The following is a 21271-nucleotide window of genomic DNA, read 5'->3' on the forward strand; positions in this document are numbered from 1 at the left end:
AGGACAGAGCCCCAGAGGACCCGCACTCTAAGTAGTTTTGATGTGTATAAAGATCCAACAAAGCAGTCAATAGGTAGGAGGAGCAGGGGAGAGCAGTGCCACAAAAACTTGGAGAGGAAAGAACATAAAGGAAAAGAGGGTGATCAACAGTTTCAAGAGCTGCCGAGGGTTCAGTAGGGTGAGGATTAAGAAAAGGCCATTAGATCTGGCAATTAAGAGATCATTAGTAACTTTAGAGAGATCAGTTTCAGTGGAATGAAACTCCTTCTCAAGGAGTTTGGCCATAAAAGGGGGAGGAGACATATAGAGCAATAGTTAGTGGGGATGGATGGATGAAGTGAGGGTTTTTTGAGGTTGGGGGAGACCTGGGCTTATTTATGGATAGTAGGGAAACAGCCAGTAGACAGGAAGAGAATGAATATTAATGAGAGAGTTGGGGAAAAAAGAAGGGCCAAGCTACTGGAGAAGACAGGATGGAATGGGACCACTTATGCATGTAGAAGAGTTTGTTTGCCTTGTTGAGGAGAAAGGCTTTGTAGGAAATAGGAGTGAAGGAAGAGATGGTGGCAGAAGGCATCCCAGTGATGTGATATGAGAAACAAGGAAGAAGAGGGAACTCAGCAAATGGCCTCAAATTTTTCAGTTGAAATGAGCCAAAGTTCTCAGCTGAGGGTGTGGGGAAGAGGGAGCTGTAAGAATGTTGAACAGAGATGAAAAGGTTTGAAAAAACCATTGAGGTGAGTGGGATAGTGAATTGATTAAGAAGGTGTAAAAAGATTGCCTTGCCACAGAGACTCAGTCGAGATTATGTTGCATGAGTTTGTCATATACTCAGGCAGCACAATTTAGTGATTTTCTCCAGCTTTGTTCACGTGCTTATTTATGAGTAGGTGCAATGGCTAATGGACAGATGTAACAACAATGTTGCTAGCAGCTTCCGTGGAGGCAAAAGACCAACAACAAAAGCATGCAGGAAGGCTGCTAGCACAGATTCTTAAGATGATCTGCTTTTCTAGGGAAGACAACTTTAAGGGGTTAACAATCCCACTTTAATTAAACATCTATATCTATCTATCTATCTCTATATATATGTGTGTGTATATGTGTATATCTATATCTATATCTATATATATACACACACACACACACATACACACACATATACATATATATATATCATTCACTTAGTTCAGGGGGAAAGCCAGCACCCTGAAATTCAGAGAGTATACAAACAGAAATTACAAGCATACATTATATAAACAGCAAATAACACAAACCGATCAAGGACCTTTGATGAGTCCTGCCTTTAAAATGTAATGGCAAGCAAAATGGGACACTTTGCTGTTTTTTGTTTGTGTGTTTTTTGTATGAGTGCTTCTCAGCACTGAGGTAATCAAGTGCCCCAGGGCCCTGAGACTTATACATAAGATCTGAGGTTGTTACCTATGGAGCAGGCATTCCAGATTATGCAGGCTACCTGTCACCCTCACTAAATAATTGACCCATCTTTTTTTTCTGGTTATTTACTTGTCAGATAACATTCTTCATACCACTTCTTTTAATTAATTATTTGTTTATAGTATTTTGCAACTCTGATCATGCCCACTATGTACCTATCCATTGATTTTTAGATGATCTTCAACTTAAATTTTTTCAGAGATTGTAATCAACAGTATTCAGCTACATAAAGCATCACCAGAATATTGGTATTAAAAAGATGAGCTTTCATTTTAGGGAGAGACTTGGAGTCATACAATTTGCAAAAAGTATTCCAACACAGTCTCCCTCCTCTTCATGTTCAATTCTGGGTCTAGCAAATTTTCTCTTTAAAGTAACTATAAAAGTGTCAATGAAGGTCTGCTATCCTTCTGTATATCACAGTCTAAACATAGGCATTCTTCATTAACTTAGTTTTTCTTCTGTGGCTAGTTAGGTAGCACATAGGAAAATGATTACCAAGTTCACTTAGAAGTTTCTGAAATAGTCTGGGTTTTAATGGAATCATCACAATGCCATCTGTAAACAGAAGCATTTGGAGGCCCTCACAATCTATAAATCAGGGTTCTTTACTCTTTTTGTGTCATGGACCCCTTTGGCAGTCAGTCTAATGAAGCCTATGGACCCGTTCTCAGAATAATGTTTTTAAATGTATAAAATAAAATACATAGGATTACAAAGGAAACATTATATTGAAGTACAAGTTGTGAAAATGTTTGTTTAAAAAAGCAAATTTATAGGTTATGAATCCCTCTTTGATTTGGACTCCATACTATACATCCTTTATAATGGCAGTGAACCCTTTTGGCAGGTATATATCTCCTTCCTTTATACCTTACTTGATTTTAACAGTGATAAAAATAAATGGAAAAGTACAGTGTCTAGTATTTTTCAAATTTGTTGCAGCAGTCTTAAAAGTTGGAAAGGTTCCTTTTTACTATATAATCTTAAACTTGTTCTTATGGGTTTTTAAATTCCAAAAAGTTTTGAGAAAGGATAGAAAAAATTAAGGTTATAAAAGATAAATTATAAAATTACATATAAAATTATATATAGAGAGAATTATAAAAGATATAAATTTTCTTTCATAATTGGGCTTTTTCTCTCTTTTTTTAACATTTGTATCAAATCAAGTTTCTGCTGTATTAATTTTTGGTATAGTTGGTGATCAAAAAGATTTTCAAAGGGTATTAAGTGTTTTTGATTGATAAGTGTTTTTGATTTTGATCCATAGCTTTTCCTGAGAGTCTTAACTTCTAAAGAAAGTATTTTGAAAAAAACAAATAAAAATATATTCCTTCTTCCTCTAGCATTTTTTTTCTCTTTATTCTCCCACTACTTACAGCTTTTGTTGTAAGGGATGCCTTTTCATAGGCAATCATAGAAATGATCATTAATATCTTCTGCCACTGACTGGAACACTCTCAAAATCAGAAGGAGAATTATTAGCAGAGTAGCAGTGCATATAATCTCTCTTTAGGTGGAGGATATTGAGTAAGAATTGTTGCCATGTGAACAGGATTACAAAATTACAAAATACTTTAGTGGAGTAATTCATCTTTGGCAGTATCCATAAAGTCTTAAATTTTGGTACAGTTCATTGTCATGAATTTTCTGACTGAGAACTTCAGGCTGATTTGATGTTTTATTGTTCTGTTAATTATCATAGACATGGAGTTCTGTGTCCCCTATTGCATGGATTGTTTGACATGAGAATTCACTGAGATGAAAAAATCCCCAACTTGATCTGTATCTTGATAGCCCAGTTTCATTTTCAGGTATAGTTGAAGCCCAATATCTACAGAACAGTGATCACACCTACTTTTTTTTGGCCTGTTTTAGTGTTTGTCTGTGGTCACTCCAAATATTTTGTTGAAGATCAGCATTGTGCTAATCAGTGTGGATAGTGAATAGCTATCTTTGAGAGTGATTGTTTTTTGAGTCACTTAATTATTTAAATTTTGTTTGTTGTGCTTTGACTTTCCTCAGATCATTTCAGTTTAACTTCTGATAAACTTTCTTGGAATGATACATTCTTAGAAGTATCATATTTCAGTCAGCCATATTCTTCTAGGATTATTTTGTTTTGTTTACTGTTATTTAAAATTTAGGTAACTTTTTTTTTCTTCTGAAAAGTGTCATCACCAGAGGATTACCAGATGGGTAATGGCTCTATTTTTTTTTTGGCAACAGCTTCTAAAGAGTCTGCTAAATCCTTGCATTTAAGGCCCACCACGTTTTGGCTGCAATCTAATTTTGTAGCCCTGTATCACATTGCCCCCCACCCCTTCCTTTGTACATTGTTTCTTCTAGCCAAACTAGATTAATAGCTGTTACCTAGATTTAACATTCCATATTCCGACTTTCAGGATTCACTGATAGCCTAGAATGCATTCCTTTCCCCCATGCCTAGAATGCATTCCCTTCTCATCTCTACCTTTCAGAATCCTTCTTGGCAAAGCTCAGGTGTTGCTGCCTCCTTTTGTAGCCTGCTTTCAAGTTCCTCTGTCCCCAGGGTCACATAGTTTTTCTTTGTTAAATTTACCTATAAACAGTGTATATTTCTCCTTTTTATCTCTCACTTTCTACCTTGTATTATACTTAGCAGTTGTCCCCTTTGCCCCCAGAGCCAGGCTGTATGCTCTACGAAGCACAGACTATAATGTTTATTTTGTATTTCCAGAGCCTTGCACAGTGTCTTGAATCTAATTCAATATTTTGATAAGATTATGGTTCTGTTAATGTGGATATAACTCCAGTGGCACGTGCCCAATTCCCGAGTTTTATTGTAAGTTTGTCTTTAGTGGCACCTTTACATCTCGTATTCTTTTAGCTGTTTTTGGTTTCTAACACACTGGACTTTTCTTCTTATCATCATCATCATCATCATCATCATCATGCATTTAGGAAATGAATTCTGTGTGTCAGGTTCTGGGCCAAGTGCTAGGGAGACAAAGAAAGGCAAACTTTTCTTTAGCTTCCTTGCTTCCTTCAAATTTGTTTTGAATAATTTTGTACTTTTTGCACAATATTGGAGCCGCATGCTGTAATTGACATAATATAAATAAGATGTCTTAAGAGATGAAGATTATTTTGTAGTAGCCGTGTCAGTACTATAGCCATCCAAACCATTTTTACAAAGCCTAGTTTTAGAGTATGGATTTGAGGAAAGTGCTTGGCATTTCTTTCTCTTCCTTCCTGGAGTCATACTTTGTTGCCTCATTGTGGTATGGAAATGACCTTGGGTTCTTGAAAACTATGCTAATGGAGTGAACTATGGTAGGTTCTGCAAGGCTCTGAAGGATTGGAGTAAGAACCCATGGATAGATTATATCTTCAGTATCTGAGAACTACCTAAGGTAAATTCATTGAGCATCATCACAAGACTGGTTGCAAGGTAATGGTTTTTTGTGTTTGTTTTTTTCTGTGCAAGTAACTTGTGAACACAGTTTACTGAATTGTAGAATGATCTGAATCAATAGGGAGAAGACCCACACTAGTGAAACAAGATATTGAATAAAAAGCAGCAAATCTTGGTTTTAAGATGTTCCAGGAAATAGCCCTAATCATGGCTGATAAAGGTAGACCCAGGCACTCAGGCCAGAGATTACATGTGAGGGTTGCATTATTTCGGCATTTGGATTTTTGGATCCACACTACACTTCATACGGCAAGAATTTTTATCAAAATGCAGTCAGGTTAAAAAGAGTATAAAGGGTAACCCTTCAGGGGAAATATCATAGAAAGTAAATTGAATTGTCTTTATAGAAGCAGAGGGGAATGGTAATGGTTTGCCTTTCTAGTAGTGACAATGTTTGTGGATGGTTCGTATGTTTATTAATATCAGGTCTTTTTTAGCCCATCTGTTGCCACAGGCTCATTGCCTAGAAGGACAAAGTCATTACTCTAGATTGATTCACTGCTTTTCAGGTGTCCCTGCAAGTTTTACGCTTTTATTTAGGAAATGGAAACAGAAAAGTTTGAAGTATAATTAAGTATAATAAAGTGCTAAGGAAGAGAAGAAAAGCTGTCACTGATTGGTGGATGTATAATTTAAGTGGTTTATGATTGTGGCAATTATAAAAGACAAAGTGCTCTTTTATGTAAATAGTATTTTATTTTTTCCAATTACATGTAAAGATAGTTTTCAACATTCATTTTTTATGATTTTTAGTTCCAAATTTTTCTGTTTCTTTCCTCTTATCCCTCCTCCCCAAGACAGCAAGCAGTCTGATATAGGTTGTACACGTGCAATCATGATAAACATATTTTTACATTAGTCATGTTGTGAAAGAAGAAACAGAATAAAAGCAAAAAAACATGAAAAAACAACAACAAAGAAAGTGAAAATAGTATGCTTTGATCTGTATTCAGACTTCATCAGTTCTTTCTCTGGTTGTGAATAGCATTTTCCATGATGAGCCTTTTGGAATTGAGATAAAGTTCTAAACTTAGAATTTTTGAAGTTATCTATAATATGCATCAGCTATAACATAAACAAATGTGAAGTGTGATTTCTCATACGGAAAATGGTTGGTTTTTTGATGTTTAAAGACCATGTATCGTTGTAAGAGTTACCTTCATTGATTGATTCAAAAGAATGCATTTAGTATTTATAAAGATTTAAGAAATTAGTTGAAAGTACAAGTGATGATACAGTTGGTTAGTGAGTTATGAAATGATGTAACACACTTAAAGCTATGACAGATATATTAAAGTGAAGGGTGGAAGACTGCTAATACTGACAGAAAAGTAGTTATTAGCTACTTGAGTAGTCCTAAGAAAATGTTTAGTATTGAAGAAACTATTCTAAGTTGGGAAAAAGTGGGTTAGAGAGAACATCTTCAGAAAAAACTATTATCTTTAGAATTAATAAAGATAGCTTGACTCTTTCCCTTGTAGGGAATGATACTCAGGACTTGGTTTAACATTTTAAGAATGTCAAAATCTTGAATTTGAAAAGAGACTTGAAAATCTATTTAGTCTAAGATATACAAATCTCTTCTTATAACATCTGTAACAAGTGGTATGGTGTAGCCCCCACTTGAAGATCTCTCTCTAGTGAAAGGGAACTTAAAACCTGAAGTAATCAGACCACTTTTGAAAGAGCCCTTATTGTTAGCAGTTTTCCCCTTTTAAGTCAAACCATAGAGCACTGAATTGTATAATGAACTATATTCTACTCAATGTGTAAAAGTTCCTGAAACTGTAGTGATTGACAAGTTTTGGAGAGTTTTCCTTTTATAGTTTTATTCCTGAAATTAAGCTATATTAAAAATATATTAATGCATACTTATTTTGGCACAATATATACTTCCAAGCAAAACCTGAATTTCTCTACAAAATGCCTCCCTTCCTCTCCAGGCAAAAAAAAAATTAGCTCATCAATTACTAATAGTAGAGGGATATGCCCTTTAACAATATTGTACTAACATTGAGAGTTCAACTGTATGATGTAAAAAAAAAATTCCCTTCAAAATTGCTCTTGTATTAGATAAAACACGAGGGATTCTACTCTATCTAGATGAGTTTCATTTTAGTATTTAGGTTATGTTTCTGCCCCCTTTTTGTAGTGAGCAAATTGTTTAGAGATCATTAAAGGTTTAGCTGCATTCATAGGTTCTTTACCGTAGCAATTGGAGCTTTACAAGGAAGGAAATGTACCCTAAATGATTTCTGTCCTGCACTTTGCCCCCTTGACCCCCTGCTTATACTAATTCTGAATCCTATGACTTAGAGAACATATTGGGGAATTGATATAAATCAAGTGATACATTGTGAATAGTGTTCAGAAAAAATTGGCATTCAGTTTAATGACTTAGCAGGGACTGTTTTTTGCCTTTTCTTTGTATCTCTAGTGTTTAGCACAATGCCTGGCAGATAGTAGGCATTTAATAAATGCTTCTTGACTTACTGACTATGAAGAACGTTTTTGAAAATATAACTGACATGAGAAGTTGTGGTTTAGTGGAAAGAGTGCTGGCTCTAGAGTCAAAGGAGCCAGATTCAAATCCTGCTTCTGACACTTAAGGGTAAGAGAAGGGAATATATACATACATACATACATACATATACATATATATGCATATTATACATACATACATATATATATACACATATATACTTATTAAGCACCTTCTCTGTTTTAGTCACTGTGCCAAGGGCTATTATTTCTATTGCTATTATTTCAGTTGATCCTCACAAGTGGAAGATAAGTGCTCTTATGATCTCCATTTTACAGTTGAGGACATTGAAACAGATGGAGGTTACACATCATCCCCCATTCTCTTCTCTTTTCTTCCAGTCTCTGAAGAGTTAGCCTTTTCCTTCCCAAGGCCAACTCCTCTAATCTCACCCACCCACCTACTTCCCTGGCCCTCAGGAGAGCGGGGTTCCTGTATATTGCTCAGGACACAAGAGGGGAAGCATATGTCTCCGTCTCATGGATTTCTGTAGGAACTCTTGATATTCTGTCACTCTCCAGATGCAGCCACCATCTTTTGGGATAGGAAACTACATTCACTTCTCCAGTTGTGGTTGGGAAGAATTATAGCAACTTGAAACTTACTATGGCCTTCTGATGAAAGGCAACCATTAGTCTTCTGGTGGGGAAAGGCAGAAATCTCCCTGCTCTTGCAGCTTTCCCCTTTCCTCTTTCTCCATCCTCCTCACCATTTTTTGTCTCCCCTCACTTTCTCAGCTCTCTCCTATCCTTTCTCCTGTCTTCATCTCCTTCCTCCCTTACTCTTTTCTCTTCCTCTTCTTTGCCCTTCTTCCACCTTCCCTTCCTTTCCCTCCTTCTCCTCCATATCCTTTTTCTCCTTACCCCTTTCTCTGCCCACCCCCATCTTCTCATCCTATCCCATCCCCTTCCTCTTTTCATTCGACTCACAGAAGCTCTTTTCATTATCCCCTCCTTGCATACATTTAGAGTGGAAGAACAGTCTATATTTAAGCAGAAAGAGTCATAATTATATATCTATATGGTGCTTATCAAATGAATTCATCGTCTCACTTGTTTTCCTGTTTAATAGTAGATGCCTACTTCAGAAAGAACCATACCATCTTAGTTAGAACCTTTGTTGGAAACTTTGTTGATAGAAGGCAGTGAATTTTTAAGAACTGAATAGACCAGAAATTTAGGAAAGCTTAACTTGGCTTTAGTTTTTAGTCTAAGAACAAGAGGGCTTGAATAGAGGGCTTGAATTCTCCTAATGTTTTACTCATTTCTGATATTAATCTCTTTTATGTCATTTTATGAATACTACTTTTAAAAAATAAGGCTCAAATATTATTGCTTTATAAAACTTAATTAGATAAGTGTTTCTCATGTGATTGAGGCATTACTTTATTTGCTATCAATAAAAGTAGGACTAGCAAAATTAATTTGAATAGAATTAATAGTGATCTATATTCATATAAGAAAATACCATGTGTACATATATTGTATTAACATTTGTTTTCTGCCATGTAATGGTAATTCCTGAATAAGTCACTGTCCCTATTATTTATAGTTGCAGAATAGATGGTTGATGTTTTTGAATGTTAACTTTGCTCTTCTAACAGTTACTTTGTTTTTTATAGGTATGCCTTACATTTTCTTGTACAAAGTGGAATTTCATACTATATCATGATCATAATAGGAGTAGAAAACATGCACAAGTAAGTATTAAAAATTTTCAAATTTACTTAAAATAGACCAATTAAAATATTTACTAATACATTATACTTGAGATAATTCTGTATTACACTTATTTTTTTCTTATTCACTTCTTTGATACAAACATAGGCCTCCCTGTTCTTTTTTAATATGTTTCTTTGAAGAGAATAGTTTTTCATAGGCTGCTTGTTCTCTTTCCAGTTTGAAATTCCAAAAGCATGTCATACCTACTGGCTTTTAGAAAGACACGCTAAAAATTTGAGACATTGTAATTCCTGCTGCATAAGTTTTGAATATTAGCTTATTAATTCCTACCAATACTTTACATTAGTGTGGTGCTATTAAGGTTTTTATTCCAAAGTACTCTCAAATTTTCCTTTGGAGACCCTGGTTAAGTGTAGGAATGAATATAGTTATATATAATATATAACATAGCTATATATACATACATACACACAGACACGTATATGTCAAGGGCAAAGCTAAGATTTGAATTCAGGATTCTTGCCCTTCCAATTAGGAAAGTGGTTGGCTTCTTTCTTGTAAGCTTTGAAAATATCTGTTTATGGACTTATCATGGTTTCGTCCTCTTTGGAGGATAGTTATGAGGGAATGAATGCACAATGTTATTTATCACAAATTCTGAAAAATTGTATTTTTGGTATTTGTCCAGTAAAACTTAGTATCCCTTGCTGCAATATCCACAACAGCAATGACTTTATATGCATTCAGTTACATATGTGTATGTGCTTATCCTGCTGTCCCCTCCCACACAATAAGCACTTTATCCACAAGAACAAATATATATATATATGTATTTTAGATGTGTCTTATTCCTATCAGTCAGCCTACTAGAGAAAATACAGAAATATGCAGGCATCAAGGAAATTTTCTGGGGAACCTTGACAATGTAGGCAAGCCCTTCTCTGGTAGCTAGATATACACGCTGAAAGGAAACAACATTGTAGTCATCTTGTATATCTAGCAGTTTATCTTTCTCCTTAAATATGCTACCTACTGCTATCTCTTTCCACCACCCAAAATGGCTTGCAATGTATGTTGACAGGTCCTATTTCTAAGAGGAATCCCTGTAACTGTGCTGCTGCTACACATTTCCATTACCCATATTCCCTTTGATCTACCTTTCAGGGTAAACGTTGTTCACAGTCTAGATCATCACTTTGACAAGGAATCTACTAAAAATATTTGAGTTCCTTTCTGTTTAACCTATTGAACAGAAGATGCCCCCCACCCCATATTTAATAGTGTGGTGGTGTTTCCAAACTGATTTGTTTCCAGTTTTGGGAAAAGTATGGTTTAGAGGAAGATTCGGGTTCAAGTCAGACATCTAAGCCACTCTGGTCATTTAGCTCTTCAGTGTTCTAGGTCATACTCTAAGGCTCCAAGCTGCAGAGAGGCCACCAACTCACATTGGTAGAGGGGTTTTTCCCTGGGAGCCCCAACACTAGTGAAATCAGAATTCTAGCTCCTTGCCCTGTTTCTTTTTCAAGTTTTATCACAAAATTGCTTTACTTTTGGACAAAATACCCAGTCAGATTTCATTGTTCATGTTAAAAAGGAAACTTTAAAAATGAAATCTGTCACACAAAGTGAAGTGCATTTTTATTGCCTCTTAGAAGTTGATAGTGCACTGTATTTTAAAAGTAGAATACTGTGTTGTTTGTCTTAAGAATTTTTTTGGTATAATTTTTGTAATTTTATGTTGCTACTGAGATCTTCAGATTTAAAAATGGCAAGTAACGTGACACAGTGGATAGAGTAGGAAGATCCTGTTGAAGTTCAGATCCTATTGAAGAAACTTAACTGGCCGTGTGACTCTCAGTTTTCTCATCTGTAAAACAAGGATAACAACAGCACCTACCTCCCAGGGTTTCTGCGAGGATCAAATGAGTTATATAAAAATCTTTTGCAAACTTTAAGGTGCTATATAAAAGCTAGCAATTATTTTTAGTAATACTTTGTTATCATGAAGGCTTTATATTATGACATAAATGTTATGTTTTTGCATTTTCAAAATGTCAAAATTAAGAATTTCAAGGTAGTCTTTTTGACTGTTAACATTTTAAACATATAATGCAATAAAATCCTGCTGTTTTGCTGAAGAGAGGCAAAGAAACATAATGGATAGAATCCAGGTCCCATCTCTGACATGTATTGTCTGTGTGACCTGGTGCAAATCACCTGTGGTAGGAACAATATCTATCATATAAAACTAAGCTAATTTTTTCCTTAAAAGGTAATGCAACTACTGTCAATTGGCTTAGGAGACTGTGGCTTGGCCATTAATCTGTGTAGGTTCTTGCTAGCTTAAGTACAAGAGTGAGCCTATGAAACGTCAGGGGTAGCTTTCCTTTGCTCTTGTTGGTTGTGCCTGCATGTCTAACACAGAAGCAGGGAAACTACGCTCAGCTGAATCAATGCTGTATCCTTGGTAAAAATCCCTTCCAGGCCGTGGTTAAGTAAACCTCCTTATCTTGACTTTTAGATGGTCTACTAATGGCTTATTTTGTTTTAATTCTGAAACTAAAGCACCAGACCATCCTTAATCAGGCCTGCCTTGCAATATCACTTAATGTCTCTGTTTCCCAGGCAACTCTCTAAGACTGCAAGTCACAAAACAGTTGCTGATCCATTTGGTAGAAGGTTTTTTCCTTTCTTTCCTCACTGAGGAGCTCCCAAGTCCTGACAAAGAAACAATCAAACAAAAAAACCACCTTGTCTGGAGCTATTTTATCTCAGTTTTGGCACTGATTCTCTGAGATTTGCTAAGCAAACTCTAACTTCAACAGATTGGGATATTTTAGCTTCCTTTTTGCCATTGCCTTTTCTTTTAATTTCTTTCTCTTGTTTTATTGCTATTTAGTTCTATGTCAAATGGTGGGAAGAAGGCACTTCTGAAAATTTCCCAATTGGTAGATTCTTATGGTGATTCTGGTAACTCATAAATATGAACTTAGGCTTCAGTGGGTCCAGGGGAACTCAAATAAACTGTTCTAGGGGATAATTTTCTAGCTTATGGGAGCCCTGAAAGCTTATGTTGGTTGATGACTTGGTTTGAAGACCACTAATATGGCCTCTGGTCCTTTAATTTTTTTCTGCAGTAGATCTTAAATTTACTGAGAGAACTTGTAGTCCAGTGTGCCATCTAGGTGGTATATTCACCCTCATTCCTTTAGATAGATAAGAATTAAATAGACAGAAAATGATCTTTTGGGGAGTAATTTCTTTGTACGTGTTAAGTTTTCTTTGCAATGATAATTGTTTTTTGATGCAAATTTGAATATATTGATGAAAAATAAAACATCCCATTACATAAAAACATTTATGTCAACCTTTAAGATAATTAGAAATATTTTTTCAACCTGTGTTTTTGTGTTGTTTATTTTTTAGTCAACTGTTTCCCTGGCTTTAACATTACTTGCTATGTAACAATGAAGAAGTCATTTAATCCTGATGCATCTGTCTGCTCGTCTGTGAAATAAGGATAATAGTATTTCTACTACTTAAGAGGGTACAGGTGGAGATACTGTGAACTAGGTTCTGAATTCCTGAGAAAGAAGGGGCTGATAGATAATTGCTGTTGTGGGTTGGTAGGTAACTGCCATGAAGATGTCAATAGGTGTATTGGTAATTAGGGTGGGACTTTTTTTTTTTTACTGTTTTCCCTTTTGGAGTACTGAAGTAATCAAGTGCCTTTGACAAGTCTAGCCTTTGTTTCTTTGATTAAATCTAGAGTCTTTGATGACCTGCTTAAGAAACAAGAAAGCCTAGTTCACGTAGGTTTGAGTTGCATGGTTGTGATGCCCTTTGACCCTGAACAGTGTATATAAACTCAGAGGTTAGCATTTTATTTGGGGCTCTCACTCACTGGAAGAATGTTGTGTGATTTGACCAGATGAGACTCTGGGTAGCCACTAGAGTTCCCCGGCTTTGAAAACCCAGATGTTGGTGCCTCTCTCTTTGCTAACTATGTAATTTTTTGGTCAGACGGCTAGAGTCCTGAATGTTGATAACTGTGTGTGTTTGCTCTGTTTATATCATCTCTGTTTGTAATTTCTGTTTGTATTTGCTCTGAAGTTCAGGGTGCTGGCTTTTCCTCCCTGAACTAAGTGAATGATATATTTAATTAAAGTAAGATTGTTAACCCCTTTAAGTTGCTTTCCTTAGAAAAACAGATCAAAGAACCTGTGCTGGCAGCCTTCCTGTGTGCTGGTGTTGTTGGTCTTACACAGCAGCTGCCAGCAGCATTGTTGTTACAGTAGGGTAATGTATCTAGATAGAGGAAACCTGAGAAGAGGAGAGGTTGCTTTGTTGATAGAGACAGAAGTTCAGTGAGGGGCATGAAGTATGGACACACCTTCTTTGAACTATGCATCAGGGCCATGGGGGGAGGTCCATCCAGTTTTGGATAGAATGGCCCAGTGTGGTTATTTTTTTTTCTGGGGAATTGAGGACTCATTGAGTTTCAGAACAATAACAACAAAAACAAAAACATGAGAGGAATAAGTCTGAGATGAAGAGAAGATCATTGATGATAGAATTGGCATTCCAGAGGACACAATGGAAGGAAAGGACAGAACTGAATTAAGACTTGGAGAGGATAAAGCTAAGGTTAATGGGGTTCTAGAAATGGAGGTTGATCATAGATCTTGAACTAGAAAGAACTTCGGAGGCAGTCTAGTTTGTCCATCTCATTTTGCACTTGGGGAAACTGGCCAACAGAGCTTGACTGACTTGCCTAAGGTCACACAGGTAGTAAGCCTCCCAGGTGGGATTGGAACATAGGGCCTACACTGCCTCTCTGAGAGAACCAGAAGTGTTGGTATGCAGGCAAGTAGGGGTTCAGCATCCCTGTGTTTGGGGAGAGTAATAGGGAGGATTTTGCTAGCCATAGTATGGGAGTATAGTCTTTTTGACTGGCATTTCCACCCTTAAGAGTCATATATATATAGTGGACAGCATAAGGGAAAAAGGGAAATTTGGCTTGGTATTAATGGTCCTTCCTTTAGATCAGATCATCAGATGACAGATTTAGAGCCAGAAGGGACCTCAGAATTCATCTAATCCAACTCTGTAATTGTAAGGCAATAATAACAATGTAGATGATAATTGTCAAAATGCCTATGTGGCTCTCTATTGCAAAGTGTATGAGACTCTCCACGTAGAAGGTAGGAGAAGTAAACCATTTATTCAGACACCAGAGGACCATATCCCACAAGTCATTTATCCACTCTATCCACACACAGTATAACAACTTGGAGCCTCGCCATCCCAAAACCTCTCTGACCCCCTGTCAGGGTCTTCCCCGAAACAAACTCACAATACAGCTAAGTCAGTTCTAAGAATCACGAGGGCAGCCATTAGCAGCCATAACTGTGCTCTCTCTCTCTCTCTCTCTCTCTCTCTCTCTCTCTCTCTCACTCTCTCTTTCTCTCTCTCTCCATTTCCTGTGACATAACTTCCTTTTCCTGTCAGGAAGCTCTTCCCACCACGTGTAACTTAGGCTTCCTGTGACATAAGCAGGTCACATGGCCTATTAATGGGTGGGAAAGATCTTCAAATCTAAATTTCTACTACAAACTCTCATTTTACAGATATGGAAATAGAGGCCCAGATAGAGTAAACGATTTACCCAAAGTCAGATAATGAATCAGCAAGCATTTAGCATGACCATGAGCCAGGTATCATTCTGTTCAATGGGGATACAAAGACAAAAGTAAAACAGTTCCTGACTTCAGGGAGTTTCTTTTGTATCAGGGAAAACAGCATGTTTGTATAAAAGTATATAAAAACATAATTCAGGAGGGGAAGGCACTAACAGGTAAGAAAATCAGAGCCTCATTGTGGTGTTCATGGTGGCACTTGAACTAAGGTTTGATATACGGGTGTGTTTGGGAAGAAAAGATAATGAGCCCTGCTTTTGGCATGTGGAATGTGAGGTGCCTTTGAGGCACCCAGTTCAACATGTCAGAGTTAGCTGGAGATGTGGGGCTTGAGCCCAGGAACATGATTAAGGCTGTCTATGTAGATCTGGAAGTTATCTATGTAAAGATGATGACTAAAATCATGGCAGCTGATTATGTCACCAAAAGAGAGTTGATAGAGAGAAAAGGGACAGGAGTTCAGGACAGATCTTAGGGGTGAACCTATAGTTGGATATACAGCAAAGGAGGCTGAAGAGGTATTCAGACTAGAAGAGAACCAAGAGAGAAAGCAAAGCCAGGAAAACCCAGAGAGGATAGAATAACCAGGAGGGAGTTAGTCCTCAGCCTGTCATAAATACCTCAGCTGATGAGGTATTTAAAAAAGGACAAAGATTGAGAAAAGGTAGTCAGTGGCACAAATTGGACTCTAGCCAGTGTCTTCTGAATCCCAGTCTGGCATCTTTTCTACTGCACCATTCTGTTTCATTGGACTGGCAGCAAAAGATCTGGTGTCAGAGTTTTTGTTTGGGGATTGAGATCTTGGGAAGATTGCCTAGGGTGAGGAACCTGGTACCTGGTTCTCTGATCCTAGAGATAAGTTGTGAGGGTGAAGTCATAGACTCAGCCATGGTGGTGATAGATGAAATATGTTAGGATTCCCTACAAAGTATACAATACCCAAATTAATAGAACAATAAAGGTCTTAAATAGTCCAACCTCAGGAAAGGTGTGAGGCAGGAGAAGGGGATACCTGGTCCAGATGGATTTGCAGAAGAATTCTATGAAATTTTTAAATAACAATGCTCATACTACACAAATTATTCTTAAAATTGAGAAAGATCTTCACCAAACACCTTTTATGAGAACCAAATACCTATACCAGGGAAGGCAAAGAAAAAAAAAAGAATGATGTCATTAATGAATATCAATTAAATTTTTTTTTTTTTTGCTTTTTGGCAAGGCAATTGGGGTTAAGTGACTTGCCCAAGGCCACACAGCTAGTACAAGTGTCAAGTGTCTGAGGCCGCATTTGAATTCAGGTCCTCCTGACTCCAGGGCCGCTGCTCTACTCACTGCGCCACCTAGCTGCCCCTCAATTAAAAATTTTAATATAAAATTCTGACAAAAAGACCAGAGTGATTTATCACAAAAATTTTATTCACTATGATCAAGTTGAATTTCTACCTAGATGCAAGTATGATGCAACATTGGGAATACAGTTAACATAATCCTATTTAAAATAAAAACATCCAAAACTGCATGATTATTATATCAGAAAAATACTTTGACAAAGTACAACACTTAATTTTGCAAAAGACTTTACAAAATAGGCATAGAGGGAAATAGGATTAAAATGCATGACTGAAGTTGGCAGAGAACCTGTTTCATTTATTACAATAATAGAAACAACAGTATGCTTTTTGGAATCCCTACAAATAATATTTGACCATGATCTATTAACTATACAGACTTAATATCATGTGATCAACATTAGTACACTTTCTTTTCACATTGCATATTTCAGTTGTTGGGTCTGCATGATAGACTTAACAATTATTATAAGCTTTTATGAGAAACAAATTCATGGCTAGAATCTCCTTAAATGATTTTGGAATTTTTAGTTGAAAAGCTTTTTTCCCTTTATGCTGTCACCTAGGTATTACCTATTTTATGATAGTTCTAAATATATGTGTGTGTGTGTGTGTAATATATGATTATTCACATTTGAAGAGGAGGTGGCATGTAAATGAAAGAGCATTGGATTTGGAGTTAGAAGACCTAGTTTCAAATCCTGATTTAGCCACTTACTCACTGTATAACCTCAGACAGTCCCATTACCTCAGTAGGACTGGATTTTCTTAGCTATAAAAGAAGGAATTGGACTAGATCTCTATGGTCCCTTCTGAATCCTATAAGCTTTTGTGTACTTGATGGTCAGTATGATCATGGGTCAGTATTATCATGACTAAAAAGATGGATGGCTATAGCCATTTACTTGAGGTTTTGCTTTAGTGTGGCTTTAGTATTTCATCTTCCCTCCCCTCTCCTCCCTTCCCCTCTCCTCCCTTCCCTTTCCCTCTCTTCCCCTCCCCTCCCTTCCTCCCCTCCCTTTACCTTTATTTTTATTTTTCCATGTGACAATTAAAATGTTGTTTGGGGGCTTTCACTTGAATGTTCTACCACAGTCATTTGTATCTTCTTGATTTGGAGGTTCTGGGTTCTTTTAAGCTGTGCAAGAGGAGCAAAAACTTTCACAGGTCTTTTCAGGCATTAGGGATTTTCAACATGGGCTTAGTCATTTGCTATATATTTGTCTCATCAAAGGATCAGCCCCATTAAATTTGGAGAGTCTCACAACCAAGTTTGCCACAAGTGATCGTGTTCTTGGCCATAGAATCTCTTTCAGACTGTCTACAGTTTTATAGGGGTTGTGGACTGAAATTTGTGTAGGTAGAAGTAGTGTCCACACCAATGAAATCATTCATTTTTGGGGTGTCAGGATGTGAAGTTTGTGTTTATTTCTAATCTAAGATCGTCATTAAAAATTGAAGGCTTGTGCTCTGTTTTCTCTATTATCTTGTAAGCCACCAAAGCACCTGTAGTTTGGATGCATGAGTAAAAACATTTCCCTTTCCTAATTACTCCTAGGGATAGATGCCTACCTTGTAAATGCTGCCTGCAATACAGTAGGTTAAAGCCTACTTAAGTCAGTTTTCAGATGGTTAATTAACAAGGGTGAGTGGCTCAGTTGTATCTCCATGGGGGAAATGTTAGCCTCAGTTGAGGACAATTCCATGTTCCCCAAGAGTGTTAACAAAATAATGCAAGAAATAAACTGGACCCTTAAGGGCAATGGGTTTTCTCTTTTATTCTCTCTATGGACTGTACTTAAGACTAGCCTTTTGGTAGTTTGGACTAAAGGGACAAAGTATTTGTGGCTATAATATGTTACAGTGTCCCAGTGATTAAGCTATACATTAAAAATTTTCCCTATATCCTAAATAAAAAACTATTGATTATGTCTGTTCAAGAGGATATATTCTACCAAAAGCAGAAGGAAGAAAATTCTGTTATCATTTGATCTTTGTTTTTTATTTATTTACATCAGAAAAAGTAGCAATTGTTTCATCTCCCTCCTCACTTAAAATCCCTAGCCTCATTCTAGGTACGGCTCATATGCTATTTCCTACAGGAAAAAAATTTCCTGATTCCCTTAGTGCTTAGGAAATACCTCTTGAATTGGGTGATTTTTTGATGGCTGAGATTTAGTTGGGCTACTTTAAATTCTTTAAACCTTTTAAATCCCTTTTATTTGTCATCTAAATTTAAATTTTTTACTACAGAGTAATATAAAATGAAAAGTCAGTGCTAGGCAGAATTATGAAATAGATTGTTATTAATTCATTCTCTACCTTTTTTTTGTTTTTTCCTTCTTTATTTTTTGGAGGTCCCTCCCATCACAAGTTACTTTCAGTCAAGCCTCTGATTTTAGTTGTAGGATTTTAAAATCAGATTAAAACTCTTCTTTGCTATGAAGGAGAGCAATTAAGCAAAAACATCTCATACAGAATTCCTGCCTTGTCATATATACCATGTTCTGCCCAAGTAGTCCTCCATCTCTGTATGATGAAGAGAGGACATAAATTTTCATTTACTTTTTTTCAAAAGCTTTATTGGTTTTTCCATTGCTCAGAGTTTAACTTCCTTTTAATTATTTCTTCACTTACTTTGTTGTAGTCATGTTGTATATTTTTCTCTTGGATCTGTTTACTTCACTTTGCATCAATTCATACAAATCTCCCCATATTTCTTTGAATTCTTCTTGTTTGTTATCCCTTAATTTATAATAATCCATTACATTCACATACATCAGTTTTTAGCCGTTTCCTGAATGATGGGTTACCTACTTTTGTTTCTAGTTCTTTAATACTACAAAAAGTGGAAATATGAATATTTTGCTACATGTTGGATCTTTCTTTATATAAACCTTTGATCTCTTTGGAGTAAATGCACTGAAGTATGATTGCTAAGTAAGAGGGGACAATCCAGTCACATGATAGTTTTGCTAAAGGTGCATTCCTATGCCTGTCTTCCCACAGTCCTTCCAACCTTGACTGTTCAAATCTTTTTTTTTCATATTAACCAATTTGTATGGAATAAGATGAAACTGCAGAATTGTTTTAATTTTTATTTCTCTTAATTATTTATGATATTGGAACACGGGTATTTGTGATTTAGAGTATGTTTTCATATCGTTATTTGCAAATATTGGTTAGAAAATGTCATATTTTAGACAGTCACTGAAGACAGGCTTTTGAATTTTATATCAATAGTTAATTCTTTAGGGAAAACACCTCAAACAAGATAGTGAAGGACCTTGTTCTCTATTTTAAAAAGTTTCAGTCATTATTTGAGTTTAGGGTATTTTGAGCATAGTGAGATACTATTAGGATGGATTATGGGCCCCTTCCAGGTAACCTGAATTCATATCACCTAGATAAGTCCTCTATAAAACAAAGGCATAGCTTTAGGTTGGTATTTTGTACCTTTAGCTTGTAGAATAGAACATTTCCATACAGTGTTATGCTCACAACTGTATTGGCAATCAAGATGGGCTCTTAGCACTTATTCAACCAAATGCCCTTGAAGAGTGTGGCCTTTATTTCCTTGATTAAATTAGGAGTCCTTGATGACCTCCTTGCCTCAAGGGAAAGCCTAATTTACATGGGTTTGAGTGACATGGTTGTGACATCAGAGGCTTTTAGACCACATGTGTTTAAGTAGCATTTTTGTGATGATTTTAGGTCACGTGAGTGAGTTGCATGTGTGACTCACCTTTGACCCTGACCAAGATATATAAACCCAGAGGTTGGCTTTATCTTTTGGAGCTCTGAGCCACAGCAGGAGTGGTGCATGACTCTGGGCCAGTTGTTGTTATGAGCTCCCCAGCTTTGGAGAAAACTCAGATGTTGATGTTTCTCTGGTAACTGTATATTGTGATTTTGTCAGACAGAAATCTGTCTGTTGATTCGTGTTTACTTGCTCTGTTTGTGTTTGCTCTGAAGCTCAGGGTGCTGGCTTTTCCCCCTGAGCTGAGTGAATGATATTTGTATGTTGGATTAAAGTAAGATTGTTAACCCCTTAACGTTGCTTTCCTTAGTAAAGCAGATCAAAAGGAGCTGGGCTTGCAGCATTCTTGTTGTTGGGCTTGTGTTGGTTTTTCACCCCCACAGCAGCTGCTAGCCGGATTGTTGAAACAACAACTCTAAAAAAACTGCTGGATTCCCTTCCAGTGCTAGATAACAATATGTCTACTTCTAGTTTCATGGAGCATGCATGCTCTCTCTGATGAGATCCTTTATACCACTTTGTGCAGTCCTCTGTTGGTAATATATTGTAACCTGCTCTTACACATTATATGCCTCCTTATTGTCTTTTTTGTGACCAACAACTTGAAGTCATTGTAGTCTTGATTATCCTGTGACTAGCCAAATAGCATCACCAGATGTTAAAGAGTTGTGTCTCTGCTTCAAGATATTTGGGTTAATTAAACGCATTGTACTGGCAATCTAGCCCACTTTGCTATTCTTGTTCAGTTAATTGTGTTCCCTGCTCATTGTGCCTCTGCAGTTTCTGTTCAAGATACACATACTGATAGACCAGATCTTTGGGTTGCCTCCAGTTTCATATCATAATTTGGATAGCAGGCATTCTTTATGCACTTTTAATTTTTCCATGTGAGTAATTAGATCATCTTTGCAGTGTTTCAGAACTTGATGTCGTTAGCACAGAATTACCTCTAAACAGGATCATATGGAGGTACTTTCCCATCTGTAGCAGGAGTTCTTAACAGGGGGTCTATAGACCCTGTAGGGGGTCCATGGATAGATTTTTTATGAGTTCCATAAACTTGGATAGTAAAAAATTGCATCTTTATATTCACTAACCTCTAAAATACAGCATTTTCTTCAGTTATGAATGCAGGCAACAAATATTCTGAGAAAGGGGTCAATAGGCTTCACCACATTGCCAAAGGGTGGTGACAAAAAAAGCTAAAAACCTCTGACCTATAAGGACTCCTTCTTCCATTTGGACTTTGTGCTAGATATCTTCCAGGGCAGTGGCAAACATCTTTGGTTAGTATACAGCTCTTTGTTTTATGTGTTGC

At 36.6% G+C, this 21271-nt stretch overlaps 1 protein-coding gene across 1 annotated transcript in view; it reads left to right on the plus strand.

Moving 5' to 3' along the window:
* The window catches only part of MBOAT2 (membrane bound O-acyltransferase domain containing 2), a 185909-nt gene that overhangs the window by 47793 nt on the left and 116845 nt on the right, over nt 1–21271 (plus strand). The window contains exon 3 of the mRNA XM_036753079.1: nt 9082–9159. Within this exon, the coding sequence (XP_036608974.1) occupies nt 9082–9159 (78 nt within the window). The remainder of the gene's footprint in view (nt 1–9081; nt 9160–21271) is intronic.

Source organism: Trichosurus vulpecula, chromosome 3 (assembly GCF_011100635.1).
Source record: "Trichosurus vulpecula isolate mTriVul1 chromosome 3, mTriVul1.pri, whole genome shotgun sequence".
NCBI lineage: Eukaryota > Metazoa > Chordata > Mammalia > Diprotodontia > Phalangeridae > Trichosurus > Trichosurus vulpecula.